Raw genomic sequence first — 24905 nt, forward strand, 5'->3', positions numbered from 1 at the left:
AAGCAGAAGAAATGTCTATATTACATTACTTCACACTGTTGATATTGTTCTTTTCTGTCCTGCCATAATTAGATTTCCTGGTGAAAGACTGAGTGATTGAGAGATTCACAGCGGAGAGTAAACCGGGATTGTAGACTGAGGAACGACAGCAGGTGAACCAACACAGGATTGTGAGCACCAACCGGAGAGAACTCTTCCGATTCAGAGATCGATTGGGGAAAAAGGTCAGAGAGTGTCCCATTGACTCAGATACACACTGGTCCTGGAGATGGACTGGGGAGAAAGGTCAGAGTGTCCCATTGACTCAGATACACACTGGTCCTGGAGATGGACTGGGGAGAAAGGTCAGAGTCCCATTGACTCAGATATTGAAATAAAGAGTTAATTATTTACAACTAAAACAATACAAATATAATATTTCAACAATTTTAAAACATTACTACCAATTTAAAAGTCCATTTTCAGTCGGTCGACCGGATATCTTGTTCGTGTCGACCTTGTTAACCCTGGTGAAATTCCTTGCCCTCCCACACCAGGAGACACTGAAGTATCTTCTGCAGGAAGGCTATCCATATCCCGATTATCAACGGTTTCCGGATTGGAAATCCCATCAGGAGGTAAACTGGGACGGTCATGAACATCCATCGAAGGCTGACTAATAGAAGTATAATTATCTGCAATAGGATTGGAAATATTTGTAGTATCTGTAACGACATCCACATTATCTGAATCATGACTATTGTTAATATCCTCAGAAGAGGGCTGGCCACCACAAGGAGCCAAGTCTTTAATTGAAACAGTACTTTCTTTCCCATCTTGGAATCGAATATGAACATATTGGGAATTTGCCTCCAACAGCTCCACCTCCTCCACTAAAGGATCATATTTTGGCAATCTAACATTGTGTCGAAGCAGCACAGGTCCCTGCATAGTAAGCCATGAAGGTACCGAATATCCCGTAGTAGATCTCCGCGGATAATTAAAGAGCCTTTCATGGGGGGGTCACATTAGTAGCCGTTGAAAGCAATGATCTAATGGAATGCAGGGCATCAGGCAGTACCATTTCTCACTGTGTATTCTTAAGGTTCCGGGATGTCAAAGCCAACATAACTGCCTTCCAGATCACCCCATTGTATCGTTCGCACTGTCCATTACCCTGGGGATTATACGGGGTAGTTCTGCTAGTAGAAATTCCCCGACTCTGAAGGTATTCCTTCAACTGGGAAGACATAAAAGAACTTCCCTGATCCGAATGGATATACGCAGGCATCCCAAAGATGACAAAAAGTTGAGTCAGACATTTGATAACTGTAGCAGCTGATACATCTGCGCAAGGAAAAGCAAAAGGGAACCTTGAAAACTCATCCACAACAGTAAATATATATCGATTTTGAGTCGTTGAAGGAAGAGGCCCCTTAAAATTGACGCTCAAACGTTCAAAAGGAGAAGTAGCCTTTATAAGATGAGCTCGTTGAGGCTTAAAGAAATTCGGTTTACACCGAGCACAGATAGAACATGATGAAGCCATCCGCTTGACGTCTTCAACTGAAAAGGGCAAATTCTTACCGCGTACGAAGTGTATCATCCTCGTAACCCCAGGATGGCATAAGGCATTGTGAAGATTAATAAGCGTATCTCCGTGAATCACAGAACAATAAGCCCTCGACATCGCATCAGCAGCAACATTATCCTTCCCCGGACGATAAACTATATCAAAATGGTAGCATGCCAACTCAATCCTCCACCTCATTATTTTATCATTCTTGATCTTTCCAAAATGTTTGACATCAAACATAAAGGACACAGATTTTTGGTCAGTTACCAACGTAAAATGTCGCCCCGATAAATAATGTCTCCATTTACGCAGTGCTTCTACTGTTGCATACGCTTCTTTCTCTATTGAAGAATGTCTTTTTTCACTATTGTTCAAGGTCCGTGAGAAAAAGGCCACAGGTCTTCCATTTTGGTTCAGAGTAGCCCCAATTGCAAAATCAGAAGCGTCTGTCTCAATCACAAAGGGAACCTGCTCATCAATAGAATGCACAACTGCTCCAAGGATATCCTTTTTAAAATTATCAAAACACGTCCTGGCCTCCCATGATAGAGGATATGTCGTAACCCGAATAAGGGGCTGGATCTTCTGTGAAAAGTTTGCAATCCAATTAGAATAATAAGAAAACAGTCTAACAACTCGTTGCAAAGCCTTAGAATTAGTAGGACAAGGTAAATCAATCAATGGTCGCAGACGTTCTGGGTCTGGTTTAATCTTGTTTCCCGAGATAATATACCCCAGTAGATTTACATCAGTGGTCGAAAAGATACACTTCTCTTTATTGAAAGTTAAACCAACTTTTTCCGCAGCTTGAAGGAATCTTTCTAAATTAGAATCATGCTCCACCCTTGATTTGCCACACACCGTGATGTCATCTAAGTATGAAAAGGTGTCGGAGAGAGAGTTATCACTTATAAAAGCATCCATTGCCCGTTGAAAACAAGCAACACCATTAGTAACACCAAATGGTATTTGGCAAAACTGATACAGCTTTCCGCCAGCCTCAAAGGCCGTATATGGTTGGTCCCTCTTAACAATAGGAATCTGATGATAAGCACTCTTTAAATCAATAGTGCTAAAAACCTTATACTGAGATACTTTGTTGATAAGCTCATCAATCTTAGGCAAAGGGTACGCATCTAATTGAGTATACCTATTAATAGTTTGGGAGTAGTCTATCACCATTCGTTTCTTATGTCTCTCGTTAGTGGTGACAACTACCTGTGCCCGCCAAGGCGAACAACTAGGTTCAATGATCCCTTCCAATAAAAGACGTTGAACTTCAGAATGAATAAATTCTCTATCCTGACTGCTATACCTTCTTGACTTGGTAGCAATTGGCTTACAATCCGGCATCAAATTGGAAAAAAGTGATAATGGAGAAATGGAAGAGGTTAATCCACAAATAGATAAAGGTGGCTTAGTCCCTCCAAAAGAAAGACTGAGAGACTCGTGTAATTGAAGCACATCATGACCAATCAAAATATCCGCACAGAGATTAGGCAGAACAGATAGGCGTATATCAGTATACGTATTACCTAGAAGAATCAATTTCACAAGGCAACAACCAGCTACTTGTGAAGTGAGAGTCGTCTGAGCCATACACACCTGATAAGTAACAGGCGAAATTTTCAAACGCTTCTCCTTCACAAACTGAAGACTTATAGATACGGGCAGTACCGAGAGTTTTGTAAGGGCCTTCACTTCTAACCCATTAACTTGGGCCGTAACTATAGCTTTGTTTAGGCCATGAGCAAATGCAGCAGAAATTGATGCAATAAACGCCCTATCTAAAGGCTGAATAGTCGCAGAGGAGGTAATTGAACCTGATGATTTACAAACACGTGCATAATGACCTCTCTTGCCGCATTTACTACACACAGCCTCCCGAGCAGGACACTTCAGACAAGGGTGCCGGACGTTCCCACAAAAATAACACTTCTGAATCCTAGAGGCAACAGCCGCCGAAGTAGAAACTGTTTCAGAATCTAGTAAACCACTCCTATTAAGTCCACATAATTCCTTTTCATCCGGAACTGCCGAAACCACAGTCGCAGGCCGTTTAAAAAGAGCATAAGAATCCAAACTTCTCTGAGCCACATCCAATGTAGAGGCTTGCTCGAAAGCACTCTTACGATCCAAAGTCTTCTTTTCTAACAACCGCTGATGAATTGATCTAGACAGTAATCCATTAATAAGAGCATCCCGTACCGATTCTTCCTTATATTCTTCAGCCGTCACGGTCTTATAATTACAGTTAGCACTAAGGTGCCGAAGTGCTTGTAAATAAGTATCCAAAGATTCTCCCACCTGCTGCCTACGGGCAGATAGAAGGTGACGTGCAAATACCTCATTCTTTGGTTTAACAAAAATCTTTTCCAATGTAGAAATAGCCAATTCGTAAGTTTCACAGTCCAAAATATACTTATACACATCTGCAGCAATGTAGTTGATCAGCATATTCAGCTTATTTAGAGACTCTTGATCCAACACACCCAAAAGGTTTTTTAATGTACGATACCAGTGTTTCCATTTATCATCCACTCCTGCAGAATTAGGGTCAGCATTGAATCGTTCCGGTTGAAGATATCGCTCCATTCTGACTTAAAGTTAATAAATTGAAATAAAGAGTAGATTTGCCTTTCTAAATCTAGGCTTTATTAACTTTAAAAATCCAGTAGCAGATCTTTCAACACCCAGTCCCAACCAAGGCTGTAGAGAACTGAATTTAAGATGGCCACCACAAATCACATGACATCAACTACCAATGAGTTTACAGCATATATCTCAAGGCAGGAAAGAAACAACCAATTACAATACTTCTTACTAAACATAAAGAATAATCACCACAGATACACACTGGTCCTGGAGATGGACTGGGGAGAAAGTTCAGAGAGAGTCCCATTGACTCAGATACACTCTGGTCCTGGAGATGGACTGGGGAGAAAGGTCAGAGAGAGTCCCATTGACTCAGATACACACTGGTCCTGGAGATGGACTGGGGAGAAAGGTCAGAGAGAGTCCCATTGACTCAGATACACACTGGTCCTGGAGATGGACTGGGGAGGAAGGTCAGAGAGAGTCCCATTGACTCAGATACACACTGGTCCTGGAGATGGACCGGGGAGAAAGGTCAGAGAGAGTCCCATTGACTCAGATACACACTGGTCCTGGAGATGGACTGGGGAGAAAGGTCAGAGAGAGTCCCATTGACTCAGATACACACTGGTCCTGGAGATGGACTGGGGAGAAAGGTCAGAGAGAGTCCCATTGACTCAGATACACACTGGTCCTGGAGATGGACTGGGGAGAAAGGTCAGAGAGTCCCATTGACTCAGATACACACTGGTCCTGGAGATAGACTGGGGAGGAAGGTCAGAGAGAGTCCCATTGACTCAGATACACACTGGTCCTGGAGATAGACTGGGGAGAAAGGTCAGAGAGAGTCCCATTGACTCAGATACACACTGGTCCTGGAGATAGACTGGGGAGAAAGGTCAGAGAGAGTCCCATTGACTCAGATACACACTGGCCCTGGAGATGGACTGGTGAGAAAGGTCAGAGAGTCCCATTGACTCAGATACACACTGGCCCTGGAGATGGACTGGGGAGAAAGGTCAGAGAGTCCCATTGACTCAGATACACACTGGTCCTGGAGATGGACCGGGGAGAAAGATCAGAGAGAGTCCCATTGACTCAGATACACACTGGCCCTGGAGATGGACTGGGGAGAAAGGTCAGAGAGTCCCATTGACTCAGATGATGTCCCCACACTATTACTGCAGATTTGGTTTCCCCAATCCATACATAGCTTAAAATCCCCCATGATTACTATATTACCCTTGCTACATGCACCTCTAGTTCCCTGAATTATACGCCGCCCTACATTACAACTACAGTTTGGGGGCCTATAATCACCTCCAACCAATGTTTTCTGCCCCTTGCTGTTTCTTGGCTCCACCCAAACTGATTTATTTACTTTATTTTTGGAGCTAAGATAATTTCTCCCTCCTGTCTTTATCCCATCCTTTATCGATATGAGACCAAAACTGTGCCCGGTACTCCGGTGTTGTTTCACCAAAGCCCTGTCCAATTGTAGCAAGACTTCCTCACTGTTGTATTCCAACCCCTTGTAATAAAGGCCAACATGCCATCCGCCTGCCCAATTGCTCGCGGTACCTGCATGCTAACTTTGTTTCCTGTACGAGAACACCTAAATCTCTCTGAACACCAACATTTAATCATTTTTCACCATTTAAAAAAGGTTCTGTTTTTCCTACTAAAGTGAATACGCACACATTTCCCCACATTATGTTCCATCTGTCACCTTACTGCCCGCACACTTAGACTGCCCATATCCCTTTGCAGGCTCTGTGTCCCCATAGCTTACTGTCCCACCTAGCTTTGTATCAGCAGCAAACTTGGATCCATTGCACTCGGTCCCTTCATCTAAGTCAGTAATATAGATTGTAAATAGCAGAGGCCCCAGCACTGATCCTTGTGGCACCCCACTAGCCTGCCAAGCTGAAAATGTCCTGTTTATCCCTACTCTCTGTTTTCTGTCAGTTAACCAATCCTCTATCAATGCTAATAGTCATAACGGCACAGAAGGAGGCCATTCGGCCCATCCAGTCCGTGCCGGCTCTCTGTAGAGCAATCCAGTCAGTCCCATTCCCCCGCTCTATCCCCGTAGCCCTGCAAGTTTATTTCCCTCAAGTGCCTGTCCAGTCTCCCCTTGAAAACATCGAGTGTCTCCACTTCCGTCGGCAGCGAGTTCCAGGTCCTCACCACTCGCTGTGTAAAAAGGTTTTTACTCACATTCGCCCCCTGTACCTCTTGCCCAAAACCTTAAATCTGTGTCCCCTAGTCCTCGTACCATCCATTAGTGGGAACAGCCTTTCCCTGTCTAGCCTATCCAAACCCATCATAATCTTGTACACCTCGATCAAATCACCCCTCAACCTCCTTTGCTCTAATGAAAACAGATCCAGCTTCTCCAACCTGTCCTTGTAACTAATATATTCCCCTCACCCCATGAGTCCTTATCTTGCACAGCAACCTTTTATGTGGCACCTTATCAAATGCCTTTTGGCAATCCAAATATTTGACATCCACCAGTTCCCCATTATCTATCCAGCTAGTTGCATCCTCAAAAAACACTAATAGCATGATTTCTCTTTCATAAAACCATGTTGACTCCGCCTGATCATATGATTTTCTAAGTGCCCTCTTACCCCTCCCTTAATAATGGATTCCAGCATTTTCCTGACGCCAGGCTCACTGGCCTGTAGTTCCCTGCTTTCTCTCTTCCCCCTTTCTAGAATAGCGGGGTTACTTTTTCTGCCTTCTAATCCGCTGGGACTGATCCAGAATCTAGGGAATTTTGGAAGATCACAACCAATGCATCCACTCTCTCTTCAGCCACCTCTTGTCGAACCCTAGGATGTAGGCCATCAGGTCCTGGGGATTTGTCGGTTTTTAGTCCCATTAGTTTCTCAAGTACTTTTTTTCTCGCAGGAACTGAAAGTAATTGATGTCAGTCCTTTCATTAGTCCCTTGGTTCCCTGCCATTTTTGGTGCGTTATTTGTGTTTTCTACTGTGAAGACAGATACAAAATATTTGTTTAAAATCTGCCATTTCCTTATTTCCCATTATAATTTCTCCTGTCTCAGCCTCTAAGGGACCAATGCTTACTTTTGCTACTCTTCATGTTTACTTACTTTCAGAAGCTCCTACAATTTTTAAATGTTTCTTGCTGATATACTCAGTCGATTTTTCTCCCTTTTTATCAACTTTTGGTCATCGTTTGCTGGTTAACAGAATTAAACTTCCCAATGCAATTTCACACGCTAAAGATCTGCTTCTGTAAATAGCATTCAGGTACATTTATCGTTTATTACTCGCTCAGGAACAAAGAGTTCGAGGTTGATACCATAGAAACTTGGGACCAGACAGCCCAGAATGAGGCCATTGGGCACAACGTGCCTGTACCGGCTCTTTGAAAGAGCAGACCAATGTGTCCCACTCCCCTGCTCTGTGCCCAGAGCACTGCTAATGTTCTCCCCTTCGTGTGTTTCACTAATTCAGGTTTAAAAGTTACTATTGCCTCTGCTCCCATCACTCATTCAGACATTGCATTCCAGATCATAACACGATGCCTAAAAACAATCTTATCTTACCTCCCCTCTGGCGTTTTGTCAATTACATTAAATCCGTCTCCTCTGTTTACCGACCCTTCTGTCAGTGGGTACAGTTGCTCCTTATTTACTCTATGGAAACACCTTCATGATTTTGAGCACCTCTATTAAATCTCCCAATTAACATTTTTCTGCTCTAAAGAGAACCTGCGAGGAGTTGGCAGCAGCAGCGAGGAGGCATAAATACAGCGGGAGGCCGAGGACAGCGTGGACCTGCGAGGAGTCGGCAGCAGCAGCGAGGAGGCATAAATAGAGCGGGAGGCCGAGGATAGCGCGGACCTGCGAGGAGTCGGCGGCAGCAGCAGCGAGGAGGCATAAATACAGCGTGAGGCCGAGGACAGCGCGGACCTGCGAGGAGTCGGCAGCAGCAGCGAGGAGGCATAAATAGAGCGGGAGGCTGAGGACAGCGCGGACCTTCAAGGAGTCGGCAGCAGTGAGGAGGCAGATACAAGTCTGGCGAATTCCAAAAGTACAACAAAATCGAGGAGAGACGTCACAGGACTGCAGGAAAGAGTCTGAGAGCGGGAGCAGTCAAACTACAACTGCAAAACCGCTAAAGTGACGTCGCAACCAGGGAAGGAGCTGATTGGGAAGTAGGACCTGATGAATATTTCTACAGTCCTGTCGTTAAAGTAAAAGTAAGGTTTCTAGTTTAGCGTAAGTAGTGTTTAAAGGGAAGTAAGGTCCCTAGTGTATTTAATATTCTTTAAAGGGAGTAAATTAAGGGTAGGACATGGCAGGGCAGCTCGGCAGTGTGGAGTGCTCCTCCTGTGCTATGAGAAGTCGGGGACACTTTCGGTGTCCAGGGCGAACATGTGTGCAGGAAGTGTCTCCAGCTGCAGCTACTCGAAATCCACGTTTCTGAGCTGGAGCTGCGGCTGGAGTCACTGTGGAGCATCCGCGAAGCTGAGATCTTCATAGCTCGTCTAACGAAGTGGTCAGACGGAGTAAAAGAATTGGAAGGTAGTGCAGGGTCTATCTCCCTCGCCAACAGATTTTCCGTTTTGGATACTGCTGGGGGAGATGCTTTCTTGGGAATGCAGCAAGAGCCCAGTCCGTGGCACTACGAGTGGCTCAGCTGCACAGGAGGGGAGGAAAAAGAGTGGGAGAGCAATAGTGATAGAGGATTCTATCGTAAGGGGAACAGATAGACGTTTCTGTGGCTGCAGACGTGACTCCAGGATGGTATGTTGCCTCCCTGGTGCCAGGGTCAAGGATGTCACTGAACGGCTGCAGGGCATTCTGAAGGGGGAGGGCGAACAGTCAGAGGTCGTGGTTCACATTGGTACCAAGGTCATAGATAGAAGCGGGATGAGGTCCTGCAACAAGAATTTAGGGAGCTAGGTAGCAGATTAAAAAGCAGGACCTCAAAGACTGTAATCTCTGGATTACTCCCAGTGCCATGTGCTAGTGAGTATAGGAATAGGTGGATAGAGCAGATGAATGCGTGGCTAAAGAGTTGGTGCAGGAGGGAGGGCTTTAGTTTCTTTGATCACTGGCTCTTTTTCTGGGGAAGGTGGGACCTGTACAAGTCGGACGGTTTGCACCTGAACCGGAACGGGACCAACATCCTTGCAGGGAGGTTTGTTAGTACTGTTGGGAGTTTAAACTAACTTGGCAGGGGGATGGGATACGGAGTGGAGCTACAGTAGAGGGTGATGCACAGCCAAATATAGAGGAAAAAACAAGTCAGCCTGGAAGGCAGAGCAAATATGTAATGGCACAAGGGAGTATGGCAAGGCTGGATGGCATTTATTTTAATGCAAGGAGTCTTGCGAGTAAGGCAGATGAATTCAAGGTGTTGATGAACACATGGGAGTATGATATTGTTATCACAGAGACATGGTTGAGGGAGGGGCAGGACTGGCAGCTCAGTATTCCAGGGTATAGAATCTTCAGGCAAGACAGAGGGGGGTGTAAAAGAGGAGGGGGTGTTGCAATATTAATCAAGGAGTCAATTACTGCTGTAAGGAGAGATGATATCTTAGCAGGTTCTCAATGATTTATCTCCAGAAGGTTCCTGAACACCGGCGCTAGACTGATTCGCCTGTCGTTCATTGGTTTACCACACGCTCCATTTTTAAACGAGGGGGTAACATTTGCAAACCCCCAGTCCTGTGGCACCACTCCCCTATCCAAGGAGGATTCAAAGATTGTGGCCAGAGCCTTCCTTCTCTCAGTAACCCAGGATGCATCCCATCCAGACCATGACACTTCCACTTTGAGCGCTGTCAACTGTTTCACTACATCCTCTTGGTCTATTTATATCCTGTCCAATTTCACTACCACCCTCTCCTTCACTGTAACATTAGCAGCATCCTCTTCTTTAGTGAAGGCAGATGCAAAGTACTCATTCAGTACCTCAGCCATGCCCACTGCATCCACCAGAAGATTGCCCTTTTGCTCCTTAATCATCGCACCTTTCCATTGACTCTCCTTTTAGGCTTTACATGTTTAAGAAAGATTTTAATGTTCCCTATTCTATTCCCACTAATCTTTCCTCAGTTTTTCCGTGCCCCTCTTAGTTTGTTTTTGATTTCTCCTCTGTACTTTCTGTATTCAGCTTGATTCCCTACGGTGCTGCTGCTGTTGTCGTGTGTTTATTATACCAGAGTCTGCGTGTGTCAAACAGCAGAAAACTCCATCTTACAAGGTCTCAAATTGGGTTATAACTTAATGCCGGCGAATAACATCAACTTAAGTTTGGAGAAATTACTGATCCGGGACTGAATCGCTTTCACATTTCCCCAGTGGGGAAAGGGAAGGACGCTGACTGAGAGTTTGTTAGACACACAGCGGGACACGTGGAGAATTATAATTGTAAAACAGCAGTCAGATCAAACCAGTTATGTATTTAAGACGTTTCCAGATACTGTAAGACCCCTAAAGATATTGCGTCACCAATCTGCTTAAAGTGACACCACTGTTAATATTAGTGGAGCAGTGGTGAATGTCCTCCCCTCCTACAGTGCTCATTAGTCAAGTGCTGACACCATGAGCGAGGTCCTCGGCTTTATTACAAGAGGAATAGCGAATAACAGCAAGGAAGTGATGTTCAACTGTTAGAACAGACTGGTTAGGCCTCAGCTGGAGTCTGGTTTTCAATTCTGGGCACCACACTTTAGGGAGGATATCAAGGCCTTGGAGACGGTGCAGAAGAGATTTGAGAGAATTGTACTAAGGATCAGGGACTTCAGTTCTGGGGAGAGGCTGGTTTGTTCTCGAGAGCAGAGTTAGTTAAACGAAGATTTTATAGAGCTGTTGAAACTCATGATTGGTTTTGATGAGTAAATAAGGAGGAACTGTTTCCATTGGCAGAAGGGGTCAGTAACCAGACGATGCAGATTTAAAGTGAGTGGAGAAAGAGCCACAGGCGAGGTGAGGAAACATTGTGTTACACAGCGAGTTAGTGAGATCTGGAATGCATTGCCCGAAAGGGTGGTGAGGTAACATTGTGTTACACAGCGAGTTAGTGAGATCTGGAATGCATTGCCCGAAAGGGTGGTGAGGTAACATTGTGTTACACAGCGAGTTAGTGTGATCTGGAATGCATTGTCTGAAAGGGTGGTGAGGTAACATTGTGTTGCACAGCGAGTTAGTGTGATCTGGAATGCATTGTCCGAAAGGGTGGTGAGGTAACATTGTGTTACACAGCGAGTTAGTGTGATCTGGAATGCATTGTCCGAAAGGGTGGTGAGGTAACATTGTGTTACACAGCGAGTTAGTGAGATCTGGAATGCATTGCCCGAAAGGGTGGTGAGGTAACATTGTGTTACACAGCGAGTTAGTGTGATCTGGAATGCATTGTCCGAAAGGGCGGTGAGGTAACATTGTGTTACACAGCGAGTTAGTGTGATCTGGAATGCATTGTCCGAAAGGGTGGTGAGGTAACATTGTGTTACACAGCGAGTTAGTGTGATCTGGAATGCATTGTCCGAAAGGGTGGTGAGGTAACATTGTGTTACACAGCGAGTTAGTGAGATCTGGAATGCATTGTCCGAAAGGGTGGTGAGGTAACATTGTGTTACACAGCGAGTTAGTGAGATCTGGAATGCATTGTCCGAAAGGGTGGTGAGGAAACATTGTGTTACACAGCGAGTTAGTGAGATCTGGAATGCATTGTCCGAAAGGGTGGTGAGGTAACATTGTGTTACACAGCGAGTTAGTGTGATCTGGAATGCATTGTCCGAAAGGGTGGTGAGGTAACATTGTGTTACACAGCGAGTTAGTGAGATCTGGAATGCATTGCCCGAAAGGGTGGTGAGGTAACATTGTGTTACACAGCGAGTTAGTGTGATCTGGAATGCATTGTCCGAAAGGGCGGTGAGGTAACATTGTGTTACACAGCGAGTTAGTGTGATCTGGAATGCATTGTCCGAAAGGGTGGTGAGGTAACATTGTGTTTCACAGCGAGTTAGTGTGATCTGGAATGCATTGTCCGAAAGGGTGGTGAGGTAACATTGTGTTACACAGCGAGTTAGTGTGATCTGGAATGCATTGTCCGAAAGGGTGGTGAGGTAACATTGTGTTACACAGCGAGTTAGTGTGATCTGGAATGCATTGTCCGAAAGGGTGGTGAGGTAACATTGTGTTACACAGTGAGTTAGTGAGATCTGGAATGCATTGTCCGAAAGGGTGGTGAGGTAACATTGTGTTACACAGCGAGTTAGTGAGATCTGGAATGCATTGTCCGAAAGGGTGGTGAGGTAACATTGTGTTACACAGTGAGTTAGTGTGATCTGGAATGCATTGTCCGAAAGGGTGGTGAGGTAACATTGTGTTACACAGCGAGTTAGTGTGATCTGGAATGCATTGCCCGAAAGGGTGGTGAGGTAACATTGTGTTACACAGCGAGTTAGTGAGATCTGGAATGCATTGTCCGAAAGGGTGGTGAGGTAACATTGTGTTACACAGCGAGTTAGTGTGATCTGGAATGCATTGTCCGAAAGGGTGGTGAGGTAACATTGTGTTACACAGGGAGTTAGTGAGATCTGGAATGCATTGCCCGAAAGGGTGGTGAGGTAACATTGTGTTACACAGCGAGTTAGTGTGATCTGGAATGCATTGTCCGAAAGGGTGGTGAGGTAACATTGTGTTACACAGCGAGTTAGTGTGATCTAGAATGCATTGTCCGAAAGGGTGGTGAGGTAACATTGTGTTACACAGCGAGTTAGTGTGATCTGGAATGCATTGTCCGAAAGGGTGGTGAGGTAACATTGTGTTACACAGCGAGTTAGTGAGATCTGGAATGCATTGTCCGAAAGGGTGGTGAGGTAACATTGTGTTACACAGCGAGTTAGTGTGATCTGGAATGCATTGTCCGAAAGGGTGGTGAGGTAACATTGTGTTACACAGTGAGTTAGTGAGATCTGGAATGCATTGTCCGAAAGGGTGGTGAGGTAACATTGTGTTACACAGTGAGTTAGTGAGATCTGGAATGCATTGCCCGAAAGGGTGGTGAGGTAACATTGTGTTACACAGCGAGTTAGTGAGATCTGGAATGCATTGCCCGAAAGGGTGGTGAGGTAACATTGTGTTACACAGTGAGTTAGTGTGATCTGGAATGCATTGTCCGAAAGGGTGGTGAGGTAACATTGTGTTACACAGTGAGTTAGTGTGATCTGGAATGCATTGTCCGAAAGGGTGGTGAGGTAACATTGTGTTACACAGCGAGTTAGTGAGATCTGGAATGCATTGCCCGAAAGGGTGGTGAGGTAACATTGTGTTACACAGCGAGTTAGTGAGATCTGGAATGCATTGTCCGAAAGGGTGGTGAGGTAACATTGTGTTACACAGCGAGTTAGTGAGATCTGGAATGCATTGCCCGAAAGGGTGGAGGAAGCAGATTCTGTTAACATTGAAAAGGGAATTGGATAAATACTTGAAGGGAAAACATTTACAGGGCTATGGGGAAAGAGAGGGACAGTGGTAATAATGGGATAGCTCTGCCAAAGAGTCAGCACCGGTGTGATGGGCTGAATGACCTCCTGTGCTGTATCATATTATGGGTCTATGATGCAGCCTCGCCCAGTCAATGGAGGTGCCTGATGGGCTGAATGACCTGTGCTGTATCATATTATGGGTCTATGATGCAGCCTCGCCCAGTCAATGGAGGTGCCTGATGAGACGATCTCGGCACCGCGATTTCAATCCACCAGCAAATCCCAAGAAGCAGATATTGAAACAATCCAATCTGCCTCCGGCGCTACAGTAATCGGTTACTATGCACCAGAAGCAGCCTCATCGGTTCAATATTGGCCAACAATATAGGTGTGGATAGAAAGACAAAAGTTAACCCATTGCTGGAGATTTGCGATCTGCGATCAGGGAGCTAGGACAGGAAGCACACGAGGATCAGTTTTATGGGATGGACAGTGGAGGCCATGACATGGAAAAGAATGCCAGATGAGACTATATCGAATGCTGTGGGAAGGTGAATGATGGACAAGGAAGGGTTACACACCATGGTCACAGTCACAGAGATTGGAGTTTGTGACAGTTCGGGGCAGATTAGATTTACATCGAAACTGCAGCAGAGAAACAGTCCATTCGGCTCTAGTGGTCTATGCTGTGTTTATACTCCACGGGAGCCTCCTCCCACTCTCATTACATCTTGACACCGTGTCCACATAGACGTTCGAGGGCGTTAGACTCGCGACACCAATATTAAATAACATTCAGAACGCCGGAGAACCCACCCTCCTGGAGTGGATTGAGCGAGTTTGTCGCACTCCCCTCACTTCAGAAAGAAATGAGCTCATTCACGTTGGACCTAAAAAGGATCGATCAGAGAATGTTCTAAATGGTTAGAAGTTAGGAACTGTGGATGGGCAGAGAGAACGAGGGGTCCACGTAACCTTAACCGCAGAGCTCGGCCGTTCAGGGGTGATGTTAGAAGTTAGGAACTGTGGATGGGCAGAGAGAACGAGGGGTCCACGTAACCTTAACCACAGAGCGAGGCCGTTCAGGGGTGATGTTAGAAGTTAGGAACTGTGGATGGGCAGAGAGAACTCGGGGTCCACGTAACCTTAACCGCAGAGCGAGGCCGTTCAGGGGTGATGTTAGAAGTTAGGAACTGTGGATGGGCAGAGAGAACGAGGGGTCCACGTAACCTTAACCGCAGAGCGAGGCCGTTCAGGGGTGATGTTAGAAGTTAGGAACTGTGGATGGGCAGAGAGAACGAGGGGTCCACGTAACAACCACAGAGCGAGGCCGTTCAGGGGTGATGTTAGAAGTTAGGAACTGTGGATGGGCAGAGAGAACGAGGGGTCCACGTAACCTTAACCGCAGAGCGAGGCCGTTCAGGGGTGATGTTAGAAGTTAGGAACTGTGGATGGGCAGAGAGAACGAGGGGTCCACGTAACCTTAACCGCAGAGCGAGGCCGTTCAGGGGTGATGTTAGAAGTTAGGAACTGTGGATGGGCAGAGAGAACTAGGGGTCCACGTAACCTTAACCACAGAGCGAGGCCGTTCAGGGGTGATGTTAGAAGTTAGGAACTGTGGATGGGCAGAGAGAACGAGGGGTCCACGTAACCTTAACCGCAGAGCGAGGCCGTTCAGGGGTGATGTTAGAAGTTAGGAACTGTGGATGGGCAGAGAGAACGAGGGGTCCACGTAACCTTAACCGCAGAGCTCGGCCGTTCAGGGGTGATGTTAGAAGTTAGGAACTGTGGATGAGCAGAGAGAACGAGGGGTCCACGTAACCTTAACCGCAGAGCGAGGCCGTTCAGGGGTGATGTTAGAAGTTAGGAACTGTGGATGAGCAGAGAGAACGAGGGGTCCACGTAACCTTAACCGCAGAGCGAGGCCGTTCAGGGGTGATGTTAGAAGTTAGGAACTGTGGATGGGCAGAGAGAACGAGGGGTCCACGTAACCTTAACCGCAGAGCGAGGCCGTTCAGGGGTGATGTTAGAAGTTAGGAACTGTGGATGGGCAGAGAGAACGAGGGGTCCACGTAACCTTAACCGCAGAGCGAGGCCGTTCAGGGGTGATGTTAGAAGTTAGGAACTGTGGATGGGCAGAGAGAACGAGGGGTCCACGTAACCTTAACCGCAGAGCGAGGCCGTTCAGGGGTGATGTTACAAAGCATTTCTTCAGACAGTGTAGTGGAAATCTAGAACACTGGCCCTCAAGAAGCTGTTGAGGTTCGGTCAATTGAAAATGACAAACTGTGATTGATAGATTTGTGTTAGGCAATGGTATTTAGGGATATGGAACCAAGGCGGGGAGATGGAGTTAAGATACAGCTCAGCCATGATCGATTTGAATGGAGGAACAAGCTGGAGTGAATGAGTGGCCTACTCCTGTTCCGATGTTCCTGTGCCTCTATTTATAAAGCCAATGCTCCCATATACGTTTCTAAAAGCCTTATCGTCCTGTCCTACCACAGTCAAAGATTTCTGTATCTATACCCCCAAGTTTTACTGTTCCTGCAACCCCTTTAAATTGTACCAGTTGGTTTAAATTGCATCGCCTCATTCTTCCTTCCAAAATGCAGCATTTCACACTTCTCTGCATTAAACTTCACCGGCCATGTGTCTGCCCATTTCACCAGTGTCTCTATTTCCTCCTGAAGTCTTCTGCTGTCCTCCTCACGGTTTACGACTTTTCCGAGATTCGTGTCATCGACAAACTTTTAAACTATGCCCTGTATACCTAAGTCCATGTCACTGAAATAAATCAAAGAGCAGTGGTCCTAATCCCGCCCCCTGGGGACACTGTAAACTTCCCTCCAGTGTGAACAATATCGGTTCACAACTACTGTCTGTTTTCTGTCCCTTCACCAATTTAGTATCCACGCTGCCACTGCTCCTTTAATATCATTGGCTCCAATTTTGTTCACCAGTCTATTATGAGGTACTTTATCAAAGGCCTTCTGAAAGTCCAGAAACAGAACATCAACTTCACCACCTTCATCAACCCTCTCCTATTTCATCCATTGGCTCATTCAAGTCAGCCAGGTTAGATTTGCCTTTAAATAAAATCCATTTTGTCTGTCGCTAATAAACCCATGTTCTTCCAAGTGACGGTTAATTGTGTTTCGGAAATAACACCGATGTTAAGCTGAGTCGCCTGTAGTTATTTGGTTCATCGCGCTCTCCTTTTTTGAACAGGGAAGTAACGTTTGCAGCCCTCCCGTCCTCTGGCACCTTTCCCATATCTAAGGATTGGAAGATTGTGGCAGAGCGGGTGACATTTCTACTTTGAGCCCTGCCAACCAATTTAGTACATCGTCCTAATCGATTTATATCCTGTCCAATTTCTCTACCACCTCCTCCTTTACTGTACGATTGGCAGCATCCTCTCCTTTAGTGAATACGGAGCCAAAGTGTTAATTTAGTACCTCAGCCATGTCCTCTGCTTCCACAAGATTGCCTTTTTGGTCAGTAATCGGCCCCACCTTTCCTTGGACTATTCTTTCACGCTTTATATGTTTATAAAAGGTGTTGGTGTTCCCTATTATGTTACCACTAATCATTTCTCATACATTCTCCTTGCCCCTCTGTTGCTGTTGTGTGTTTATTCCACTAGTGGCAGCGTTAGTGAAACAGCAAAGTACTGAATTTTACAAAGACTCAAACTGGTACTGAATTAACAATCGCTTTTACATTTCCACAGTGGGGAAAGGAAAGGCTGCTGATTGATAGTTATAATGCACGGGCACACACACAAATGGAGAATTATGATTGTAAAACAGCAGTCAAATCCACCAGTTGTATATTCATGGTGTTTTCTGAGATCCCAGAGGTTGGGTGATTGGGCAGAAGCGTGGCAGATGCAATATAACGTGGATAAATGCGAGGTTATCCACTTTGGTGTCAAAAACAGAAAGGCAGACTGTTATCTGAATGGCAATAGATTGGGAGAAGGGGAAGTGCAACGAGACCTGGGTGTCCTTGTGCACCAGTCGCTGAAGGTAAGCATGCAGGTGTAGCAGGCGGTGAAGAAGGCAAATGGTATGTTGGCCTTCATAGCAAAAGGGTTTGAGTACAGGAGCAAGGATGTCCTGCTGCAGTTGTACAGGGCCTTGGTGAGACCACACCTTGAGTACTGTGTGCAGTTTTGGTCGCCTTATCTGAGGAAGGATGTTCTTGCCATGGAAGGAGTTCAGCGAAGATTCACAAGGCTGATCCCTGGGATGGCAGGAATGACGTATGAGGAGAGATTGGGTCGATTGGGCTTATACTCACTGGGGTTTAGAAGAATGAGCGGGGATCTCATCGAAACTTATAAAATTCTGACAGGTCTGGACAAATTAGATGCAGGTAGAATGTTCCTGATGGTCGGAGAGTCCAGAACCAGGGGTCACAGTCTAAGGATAAGGGGTAAGCCATTTAGGACAGAGATGAGGAAGAATTTCTTCACCCAGAGAGTGGTGAACCTGTGGAATTCTCTACCACAGACGGCAGTAGAGGCCAATTCATTAAATATATTCAAGAAGGAGTTGGATATATTTCTTAAGGCTAAAGGTATCAAGGGATATGGGGAGAAGGCAGGGACCGGGTACTGAGTTTGGATGATCAGCCATGATCTCATTGAACGGCGGAGCAGGCTCGAGGGGCCGAATGGCCTACTCCTGCTCCTATCTTCTATGTTTCTATGTAAACGGAGCAAGCTTGGGGTTTGATGTGGTAGAAGGCGAACGAGATGAGAACGGAAATAATCTAGAGTAAGAGGCTTCATAAACAACTCATGCAGGAGGCAAGCCCCGAATAATAACCTGAAGATCCCGTGTTTGCAGTTGCGGGGATTTCTTCCCCATACAGGCCCAGGTTAACGGCAGCCATCTTTGTAAAGGAGGACGGAAAGTTTCAGTGCGACATCACCCTATGCCTGAGACAAAGAGCCATCTTTGTAAAGGAGGGTGGAAAGTTCCAGTGCGACGTCACCCTATGCCTGAGACAAAGAGCCATCTTTGTAAAGGAGGACGGAAAGTTTCAGTGCGACGTCACCCTATGCCTGAGACAAAGAGCCATCTTTGTAAAGGAGAGCGGAAAGTTTCAGTGCGACGTCACCCTATGCCTGAGACAAAGAGCCATCTTTGTAAAGGAGAGCGGAAAGTTTCAGTGCGACGTCACCCTATGCCTGAGACAAAGAGCCATCTTTGTAAAGGAGAGCGGAAAGTTTCAGTGCGACGTCACCCTGTGCCTGAGACAAAGAGCCATCTTTGTAAAGGAGAGCGGAAAGTTTCAGTGCGACGTCACCCTATGCCTGAGATAAAGAGCCTTGTGTCCAATGCGGGGAATAAAGGCCCACCGCCTCCCCGGGCCCCGGGCCTTAAACAAGGGACTGGAGAAACTCGCTGCCCTGCGGATCAGACAATCAGCCGGCGCTAGTCCCGCTCCTCGGGCTCCCCGATTGGTTGGAGGACCCGCCGCCGGCTCGCTCCTCCAGCCCCGCCCTGCTCGCTCCCTATTGGTCGGAAGCGCCGCGGGCCCAGGGTGACGTGTCCCCGAGGAGATCACGTGACCGTCCAACTGCCGCCGCTCGGTCCGGGTCCTCGCAGATTCTGAGGTTTTTTCTATTTCTCTCTTTATTCTCTCCCGATCCACCCCGCGCGATTCTCCACCCAATCGGAGCGGAGGAAACTCACTTCGCGTCACTGATCGCGACTCTGGAACCGACACCAAGGCCTTTCCCCGGAATGGCCCCGCGCCGACTCCGTCCGGCAGGATCCGAGTGCGCAGGCGCAGCTCCGAGTGGGGGAGGGGGGGTTGGTCTCCTCTGGGCATGCGCGGTTGTTACCCTTGGTGACCGGGAGGGGTCGCTGTGCGGACTCGACCCAAACAACCGCTCCATGTGCGCATGCGCGGACTCTCGGCTGTCAATCCAGCAACCGCCAGAAGAGGTCGCTGGTGAGACCAGTGAAGGAAGAAAGACTTGCATTTATATAGCGCCTTTCACCACCACCGGACGTCCCAAAGTACTTTACAGCCAATGAAGTACTTTTGCAGTGTAGTCACTATTGTAATGCAGGAAATGTGGCAGTCAATTAGCGCACAACAAGATCCCACAGACAGCAATGTAATAATGACCAGATAATCTATCTTTTTTTTATGTTGATTGAGGGATAAACATTGGCTCGGACACTGGGGATAATTCCCCTGCTCTTTCCCACATTACAACGGTGACTACTTCATTGTAGTACTTCATTGGCTGCAAAGCACTTTAGGATATCTGGTGGCACTATATAAATGCAAGTCTTTCTTTCCTGAAATAATGCCATGGAACCTTTTACATCCACCTGAGAGAGCAAACAGGGCCTCAATTTAACATCTCATCCGAAAGACGGCTCCTCCGACAGTGCCGCACTCCCTCAGCACTGCACTGGAATGTCAGCCTGGATTTTTGTGCTCCAGTCTCTGGAGTGAGACTATGAACCCACAACTTTCTGACTCAGAGGTGAGAGTGCTGCCCACTGAGCTACTGGCTGACACTAAAGAGCAAGCAGTTCTGACGAATGGTCATCGACCTGAAACGTTAACTCTGTTTCTCTCTCTACAGATGCTGCCTGACCTGCTGAGTATTTCCAGCATTTTCTGTTTTTATTAAAGAAACGAGGGAGTGATTGCTGACGGGAAGAATGTTGGGTCGTCCTGCGCATGCGCACCTCCCTGGCGGCTGAGGCGAAACACCGACTCGCCCCCACCTGAGCCGCTCACGCGTACCAGATGTTGCGGCTCCGCATGCACGCCCGATGTTCCAACCGCGGGGTTTTGTGTGCTGAGCATGCGTGTTGCGGACCGATCGGGACGGGCGACTGTAGAGCAGGAGGGAGAGTGCGGGGCCATGAGCACATGCACGGGACTCAGAGTCAACAGAGCACTTTCTGCAGAGCCGGGGCCTTGTGGGTATTACAGCCGCCATTACTGCTGATCCTTTCAACAACCTGTGCAACAGCTGGGGCCTGAAAATCAGCTTCACTGCCCCTAGGTTCGGAAAGGGGAAAATTAAACAACAGTTTGCCTCTGATCCTTTTCTGATCTCAATTTACAGGGTTATAGAAGTGGAGCAGTTACAGGCGGGAAGCTCAGACCAAACATCACGTCAAGCTCTGACAGAGTCGCTGGATTCATCAGGACTGAATATCATCGGCCTTTGCACATGGAAGGAGAGAGCAGGGATCGCAACGCAGACAAACCGCACACGTGTTCAGTGTGTGGACGCGGATTCAGCCGATCGCTTGACCTGGTGAGACACGTGCACCATCACACCTGGGAGAAACCGGGTAAAGGTGGGGACGGCGGGAAGGGCTTCAGTTCCCCGTCAGCATTGGAAGTTCAACGGCACAGTCACACCAGGGACAGTCTGTTCACCTGCTCCGTGTGTGGAAAGGGATTTGTTTGTTCATCCCACCTGCAAACACACCAGGGAGTTCACACTGGGGAGAGACCATTTCAGTGTCCTGACTGTGGGAAGAGCTTTAAAAATCCTGGGGAACGAAAGCAACACCAACTTGTCCACACTGATGAGAGACCATTTCAATGTTCTGACTGTGGGAAGAGCTTTAAAAGCGCTCAGTATCTGAAGGGACACTGGCTCCTACACACTGGGGAGAGGCCGTTCACCTGCTCTGTGTGTGGGAAGGGATTCACTCAGTCATCCAACCTGCTGCTACATCAGCGAGTTCACACTGGGGAGAGACCGTTCACCTGCTCCGTGTGTGGGAAGGGATTCTCTCAGTCATCCAACCTGCTGATACATCAGCGAGTTCACACTGACGAGAGGCCCTTTAAATGTTCTGACTGTGGGAAGAGCTTTAAAAGCTCCGGGGAGCTGAAGGGACACCAGCGAGTTCACACTGGGGAGAGACTCTTTCAATGTTCTGAGTGTGGGAAGAGTTTTAAAAGCTCCGGGGAGCTCAAGAGACACCAACACCTACACACTGGGGAGAGGCCGTTCACCTGCTCCGTGTGTGGGAAGGGATTCACTCAGTCATCCCACCTGCTGACACATCAGCGAGTTCACACTGGGGAGAGACCGTTCACCTGCTCCGTGTGTGGGAAGGGATTTACTCAGTCATCCAACCTGCTGACACACCAGCGACTTCACACTGATCATAGAATCTAACAGCACAGAAGGAGGTGATTCGGCCCATCGTGTCTGTACCCATCGTGTCTTTGAAAGAGCTGTCCAATTTAGTCCCAAACCCCAGCTTTATCCCCAGAACTCTCCAAACTAGTCCTCTTCAAGGACTCATCCAATTACTGTTTGAAAATTCCTGTGGAACCTGATTCCAGCATCCTTTCAGATGGTGCGTTCCAGATCTGAACAACCCTCTGTATGAAAACAATTCTCCTCATTTCCCCTCTAGTTCTTTTAGTAACTATTTTAAATCTGTGACCTTTGGTTACCAACCCACTTGCCAGAGTGAACAGTTTCTCCCTACTTGCTCGATCAAAACCCCTCATCATTTTGAACACCTCTATTAGGTCTCCTCTTAACCTTCTCTGCTCTAAGGGGAACAACCCCAGCTTCTCCAGTCTCTCCACATAACTGAAGTCCCTCATCCCTGGTACCATCCTGGTCAACCTCCTCTGCACCCTCTCCAAGGCCTTGACATCCTTCCTAAAGTGTGGTGCCCAGAACTGTACACAAGACTCCAGCTGAGGCCAAAACCCTGCAGCTGTACAAAACCCTGGTTAGACCACACCTGGAGCACTGTGAGCAGTTCTGGGCACCACACCGTAGGAAGGATATATTGGCCTTGGAGGGAGTGCAGCGTAGGTTTACCAGAATGATACCTGGACTTCAAGGGTTAAGTTACGAGGAGGATTACACAAATTAGGGTTGTATTCCCTGGAATTTAGAAAGTTAAGGGGTGATCTGATCGAAGTTTTCAGGATATTAAGGGGAACAGATAGGGTAGATAAAGAGAAACTATTTCCGCTGGTTGGGGATTCTAGGACTGGGGGCATCGTCTAAAAATAGAGCCAGACCTTTCAGGAGTGAAATTAGGAAACACTTCTACACACAAAGGGTGGTAGAGGTTTGGAACTCTCTTCCGCAAACAGCAACTGATGCTCGATCAATTGTTAATTTTAAATCTGAGATTGATAGGTTTTGTTAACCAAAGGTATTAAGGGATATGGGCCAAAGGCGGGTGTATGGAGTTCGGTCACAGATCAGCCATGATCTCATTGAATGGTGGAACAGGCTCGAGGGGCTGAATGGCCTCCTCCTGTCCTATGTTCCTAACTAGTGATTTGTAAAGGTTTAGTGTAACTTCCTTGTTTTTGTATTCAATGGCACTGTTTACAAAGCCAAGTATCCCATATGCTTTCTGAACCGCCTCACCAACTTGCCGTGGCACTTTCAAAGACTTGTGAATATGGACCCCCAGGTCCCTCTGCTCTTGCACCCCCTCAAAATAGTCCCATTTAGATTATACGGCCTCTCCCTGTTGTTTCTCCCAAAGTGCATCACTTCACACTTATCCTCATTTAATTTCATCTGCCTTGTGTCTGCTCATTTCACAGTCTGTCTCTGTCCTTCTGAAGTCTGCTACTACTACACTCACAAAACTTGGCAACACAGTAAATAGTATCATCCGTAAACTTTGAAATTGTTCACCTATACCCAAGTCCAGGTCAGTTATATATAACAAGAAAAGCAATGGTCCTAATCCCGACCCCTGGGGGAGCCCACTGCATACTTCCCTCCAGTCAGAAAAACATCCCTCAGCACTGCTCACTGCCTCCTCTCCCTTAGCCAATTATATACCCAAATTACCATCAGCCCTTTAATTCCCTCTGCTTCTATTTTCAGAGTAAGTCTCTTATGTGGTATTTTATCAAATGCCTTTTGAAAGTCCATATATACAACATCTGCTGCACTACCTTCATCAACCCTCTGTTACTTCATCCGAGAACTCAATCAGGTTAATCAGACAGGATTTACCTTGAACAAATCCATACTGGCTGCCCCTTATTAATCCATGCTTCTCCAAGTGAGAATTAATTTTGTCCTTGACAATGGTCTCTAGTCGTTCACCCACCACTGTAGGGGTCGCAAAATCCCCTCAGCCCCCGAAGATCGGGAAATATTAATCCACATCGTGGATGAAGACTTGTGTGATTTAAATTGTCTCTGGGTTGGACAATGTTTTAAAACAGACCCAGAACCGCAAAAGGCTGCGTTAAAAAGCTCGTAAGCTCGGCAGCACTTGGACACTGGAATCAAAGAACTTTGTGAAAATCGCACACTTTAAGATTGTACATTTTATTAAAAGATGAACTCTTGAGTTTTGGACTGTTTAAATTGCTCAGGGCATAAAAATGGCTGAACAGACCTCATGGAAACAGAATTTTAAAAGGCAGCAGAAAAGGACAGACAGGCTGTTAGCATATGAAAAGCTCAGCACTGCCCTGTAGTAAGTTTGAATGGAGCCCGAGCTGTCAGTCACCCTGTGGTATTGGGCGGATCCGGTAACCTACAAGCTGCTTGTTTACACTGGGGAGTAGCCCGTTTGAATCAGCCAATCATCGGACAGCAAGCACAATGGTTTGTTTACACACATCCATTCACTGAAATTGACGACTACGTGATGTCTCCATGTATGAATGGAGGAAGTTAAAAGCCCTTCTCTTGTGTATTCGGACTTTATGGCGCGAAATTGCGCACGGACCTTTTCGGCGCGAAAACAGCAGGGACTCTCAGGGTATAAAGATTAAGCCCAGGAAGTCCTCTGCCCCTTTTTTGTCTCTTACTCTTTGGACTGCAGGTGAGCAAGGTTTTGACCCAGTAGCAAGACAATCTAGTGAGAAGTAAAGGGGTGGTAATTTAAGGGAAATGTTGCTAAGATTGTAAGGTTAACATTGTAGCCATTTATCCCTCGTTTTTGCCGTCTGCCTTCCCCTGTTAAGCAATTTTACCGTGATTACTTTGATCGTGTGGTGTAGTTTCTTTTAGTTTTAATAAAATTTCACTTTCTTGCATCCGGACCATTTGTCCGTTTTTAATATATCATTAATTATAAGTTCCTCAAGTCAGAACTGGAGAGGGGGGGGTTTAGCGATTCAAAACCGCTGATTGGAATTGGTCACAGTGCAGTGGCAAAGGCTACCTGACCAGGTAAATTACCGTAAACCAGGTAAAGGATGCTCAGCTACACCACTGACATTAGACTGATTGGCCTGTAGTTACCAGGTTTATC

The 24905-nt window shown here is 46.6% G+C and overlaps 1 protein-coding gene across 2 annotated transcripts; it reads left to right on the forward strand.

The window, feature by feature from the left end:
- The first annotated feature begins 77 nt into the window (after positions 1-77).
- On the forward strand, positions 78-24693 carry LOC147084207 (uncharacterized). Of its 2 annotated transcripts, XM_085979464.1 has the most exons (3): positions 86-224; positions 7893-8388; positions 20747-24693. In XM_085979464.1, exon 3 carries the CDS (start codon positions 20855-20857, stop codon positions 21818-21820), a length of 966 nt encoding a protein of 321 aa, XP_085835590.1. In that variant the 5' UTR covers positions 86-224; positions 7893-8388; positions 20747-20854; the 3' UTR covers positions 21821-24693. The 2 variants fall into 2 exon arrangements, with proteins under 2 accessions (XP_085835591.1, XP_085835590.1); XM_085979465.1 differs by lacking the exon at positions 7893-8388 and having other exon boundaries at positions 78-224.
- Positions 24694-24905: the final 212 nt, after the last annotated feature.

This window comes from Somniosus microcephalus, unplaced genomic scaffold (genome assembly GCF_052327205.1).
Source record: "Somniosus microcephalus isolate GS21.2 unplaced genomic scaffold, FLI_Smic_1.0 unresolved_chr9, whole genome shotgun sequence".
Lineage (NCBI taxonomy): Eukaryota > Metazoa > Chordata > Chondrichthyes > Squaliformes > Somniosidae > Somniosus > Somniosus microcephalus.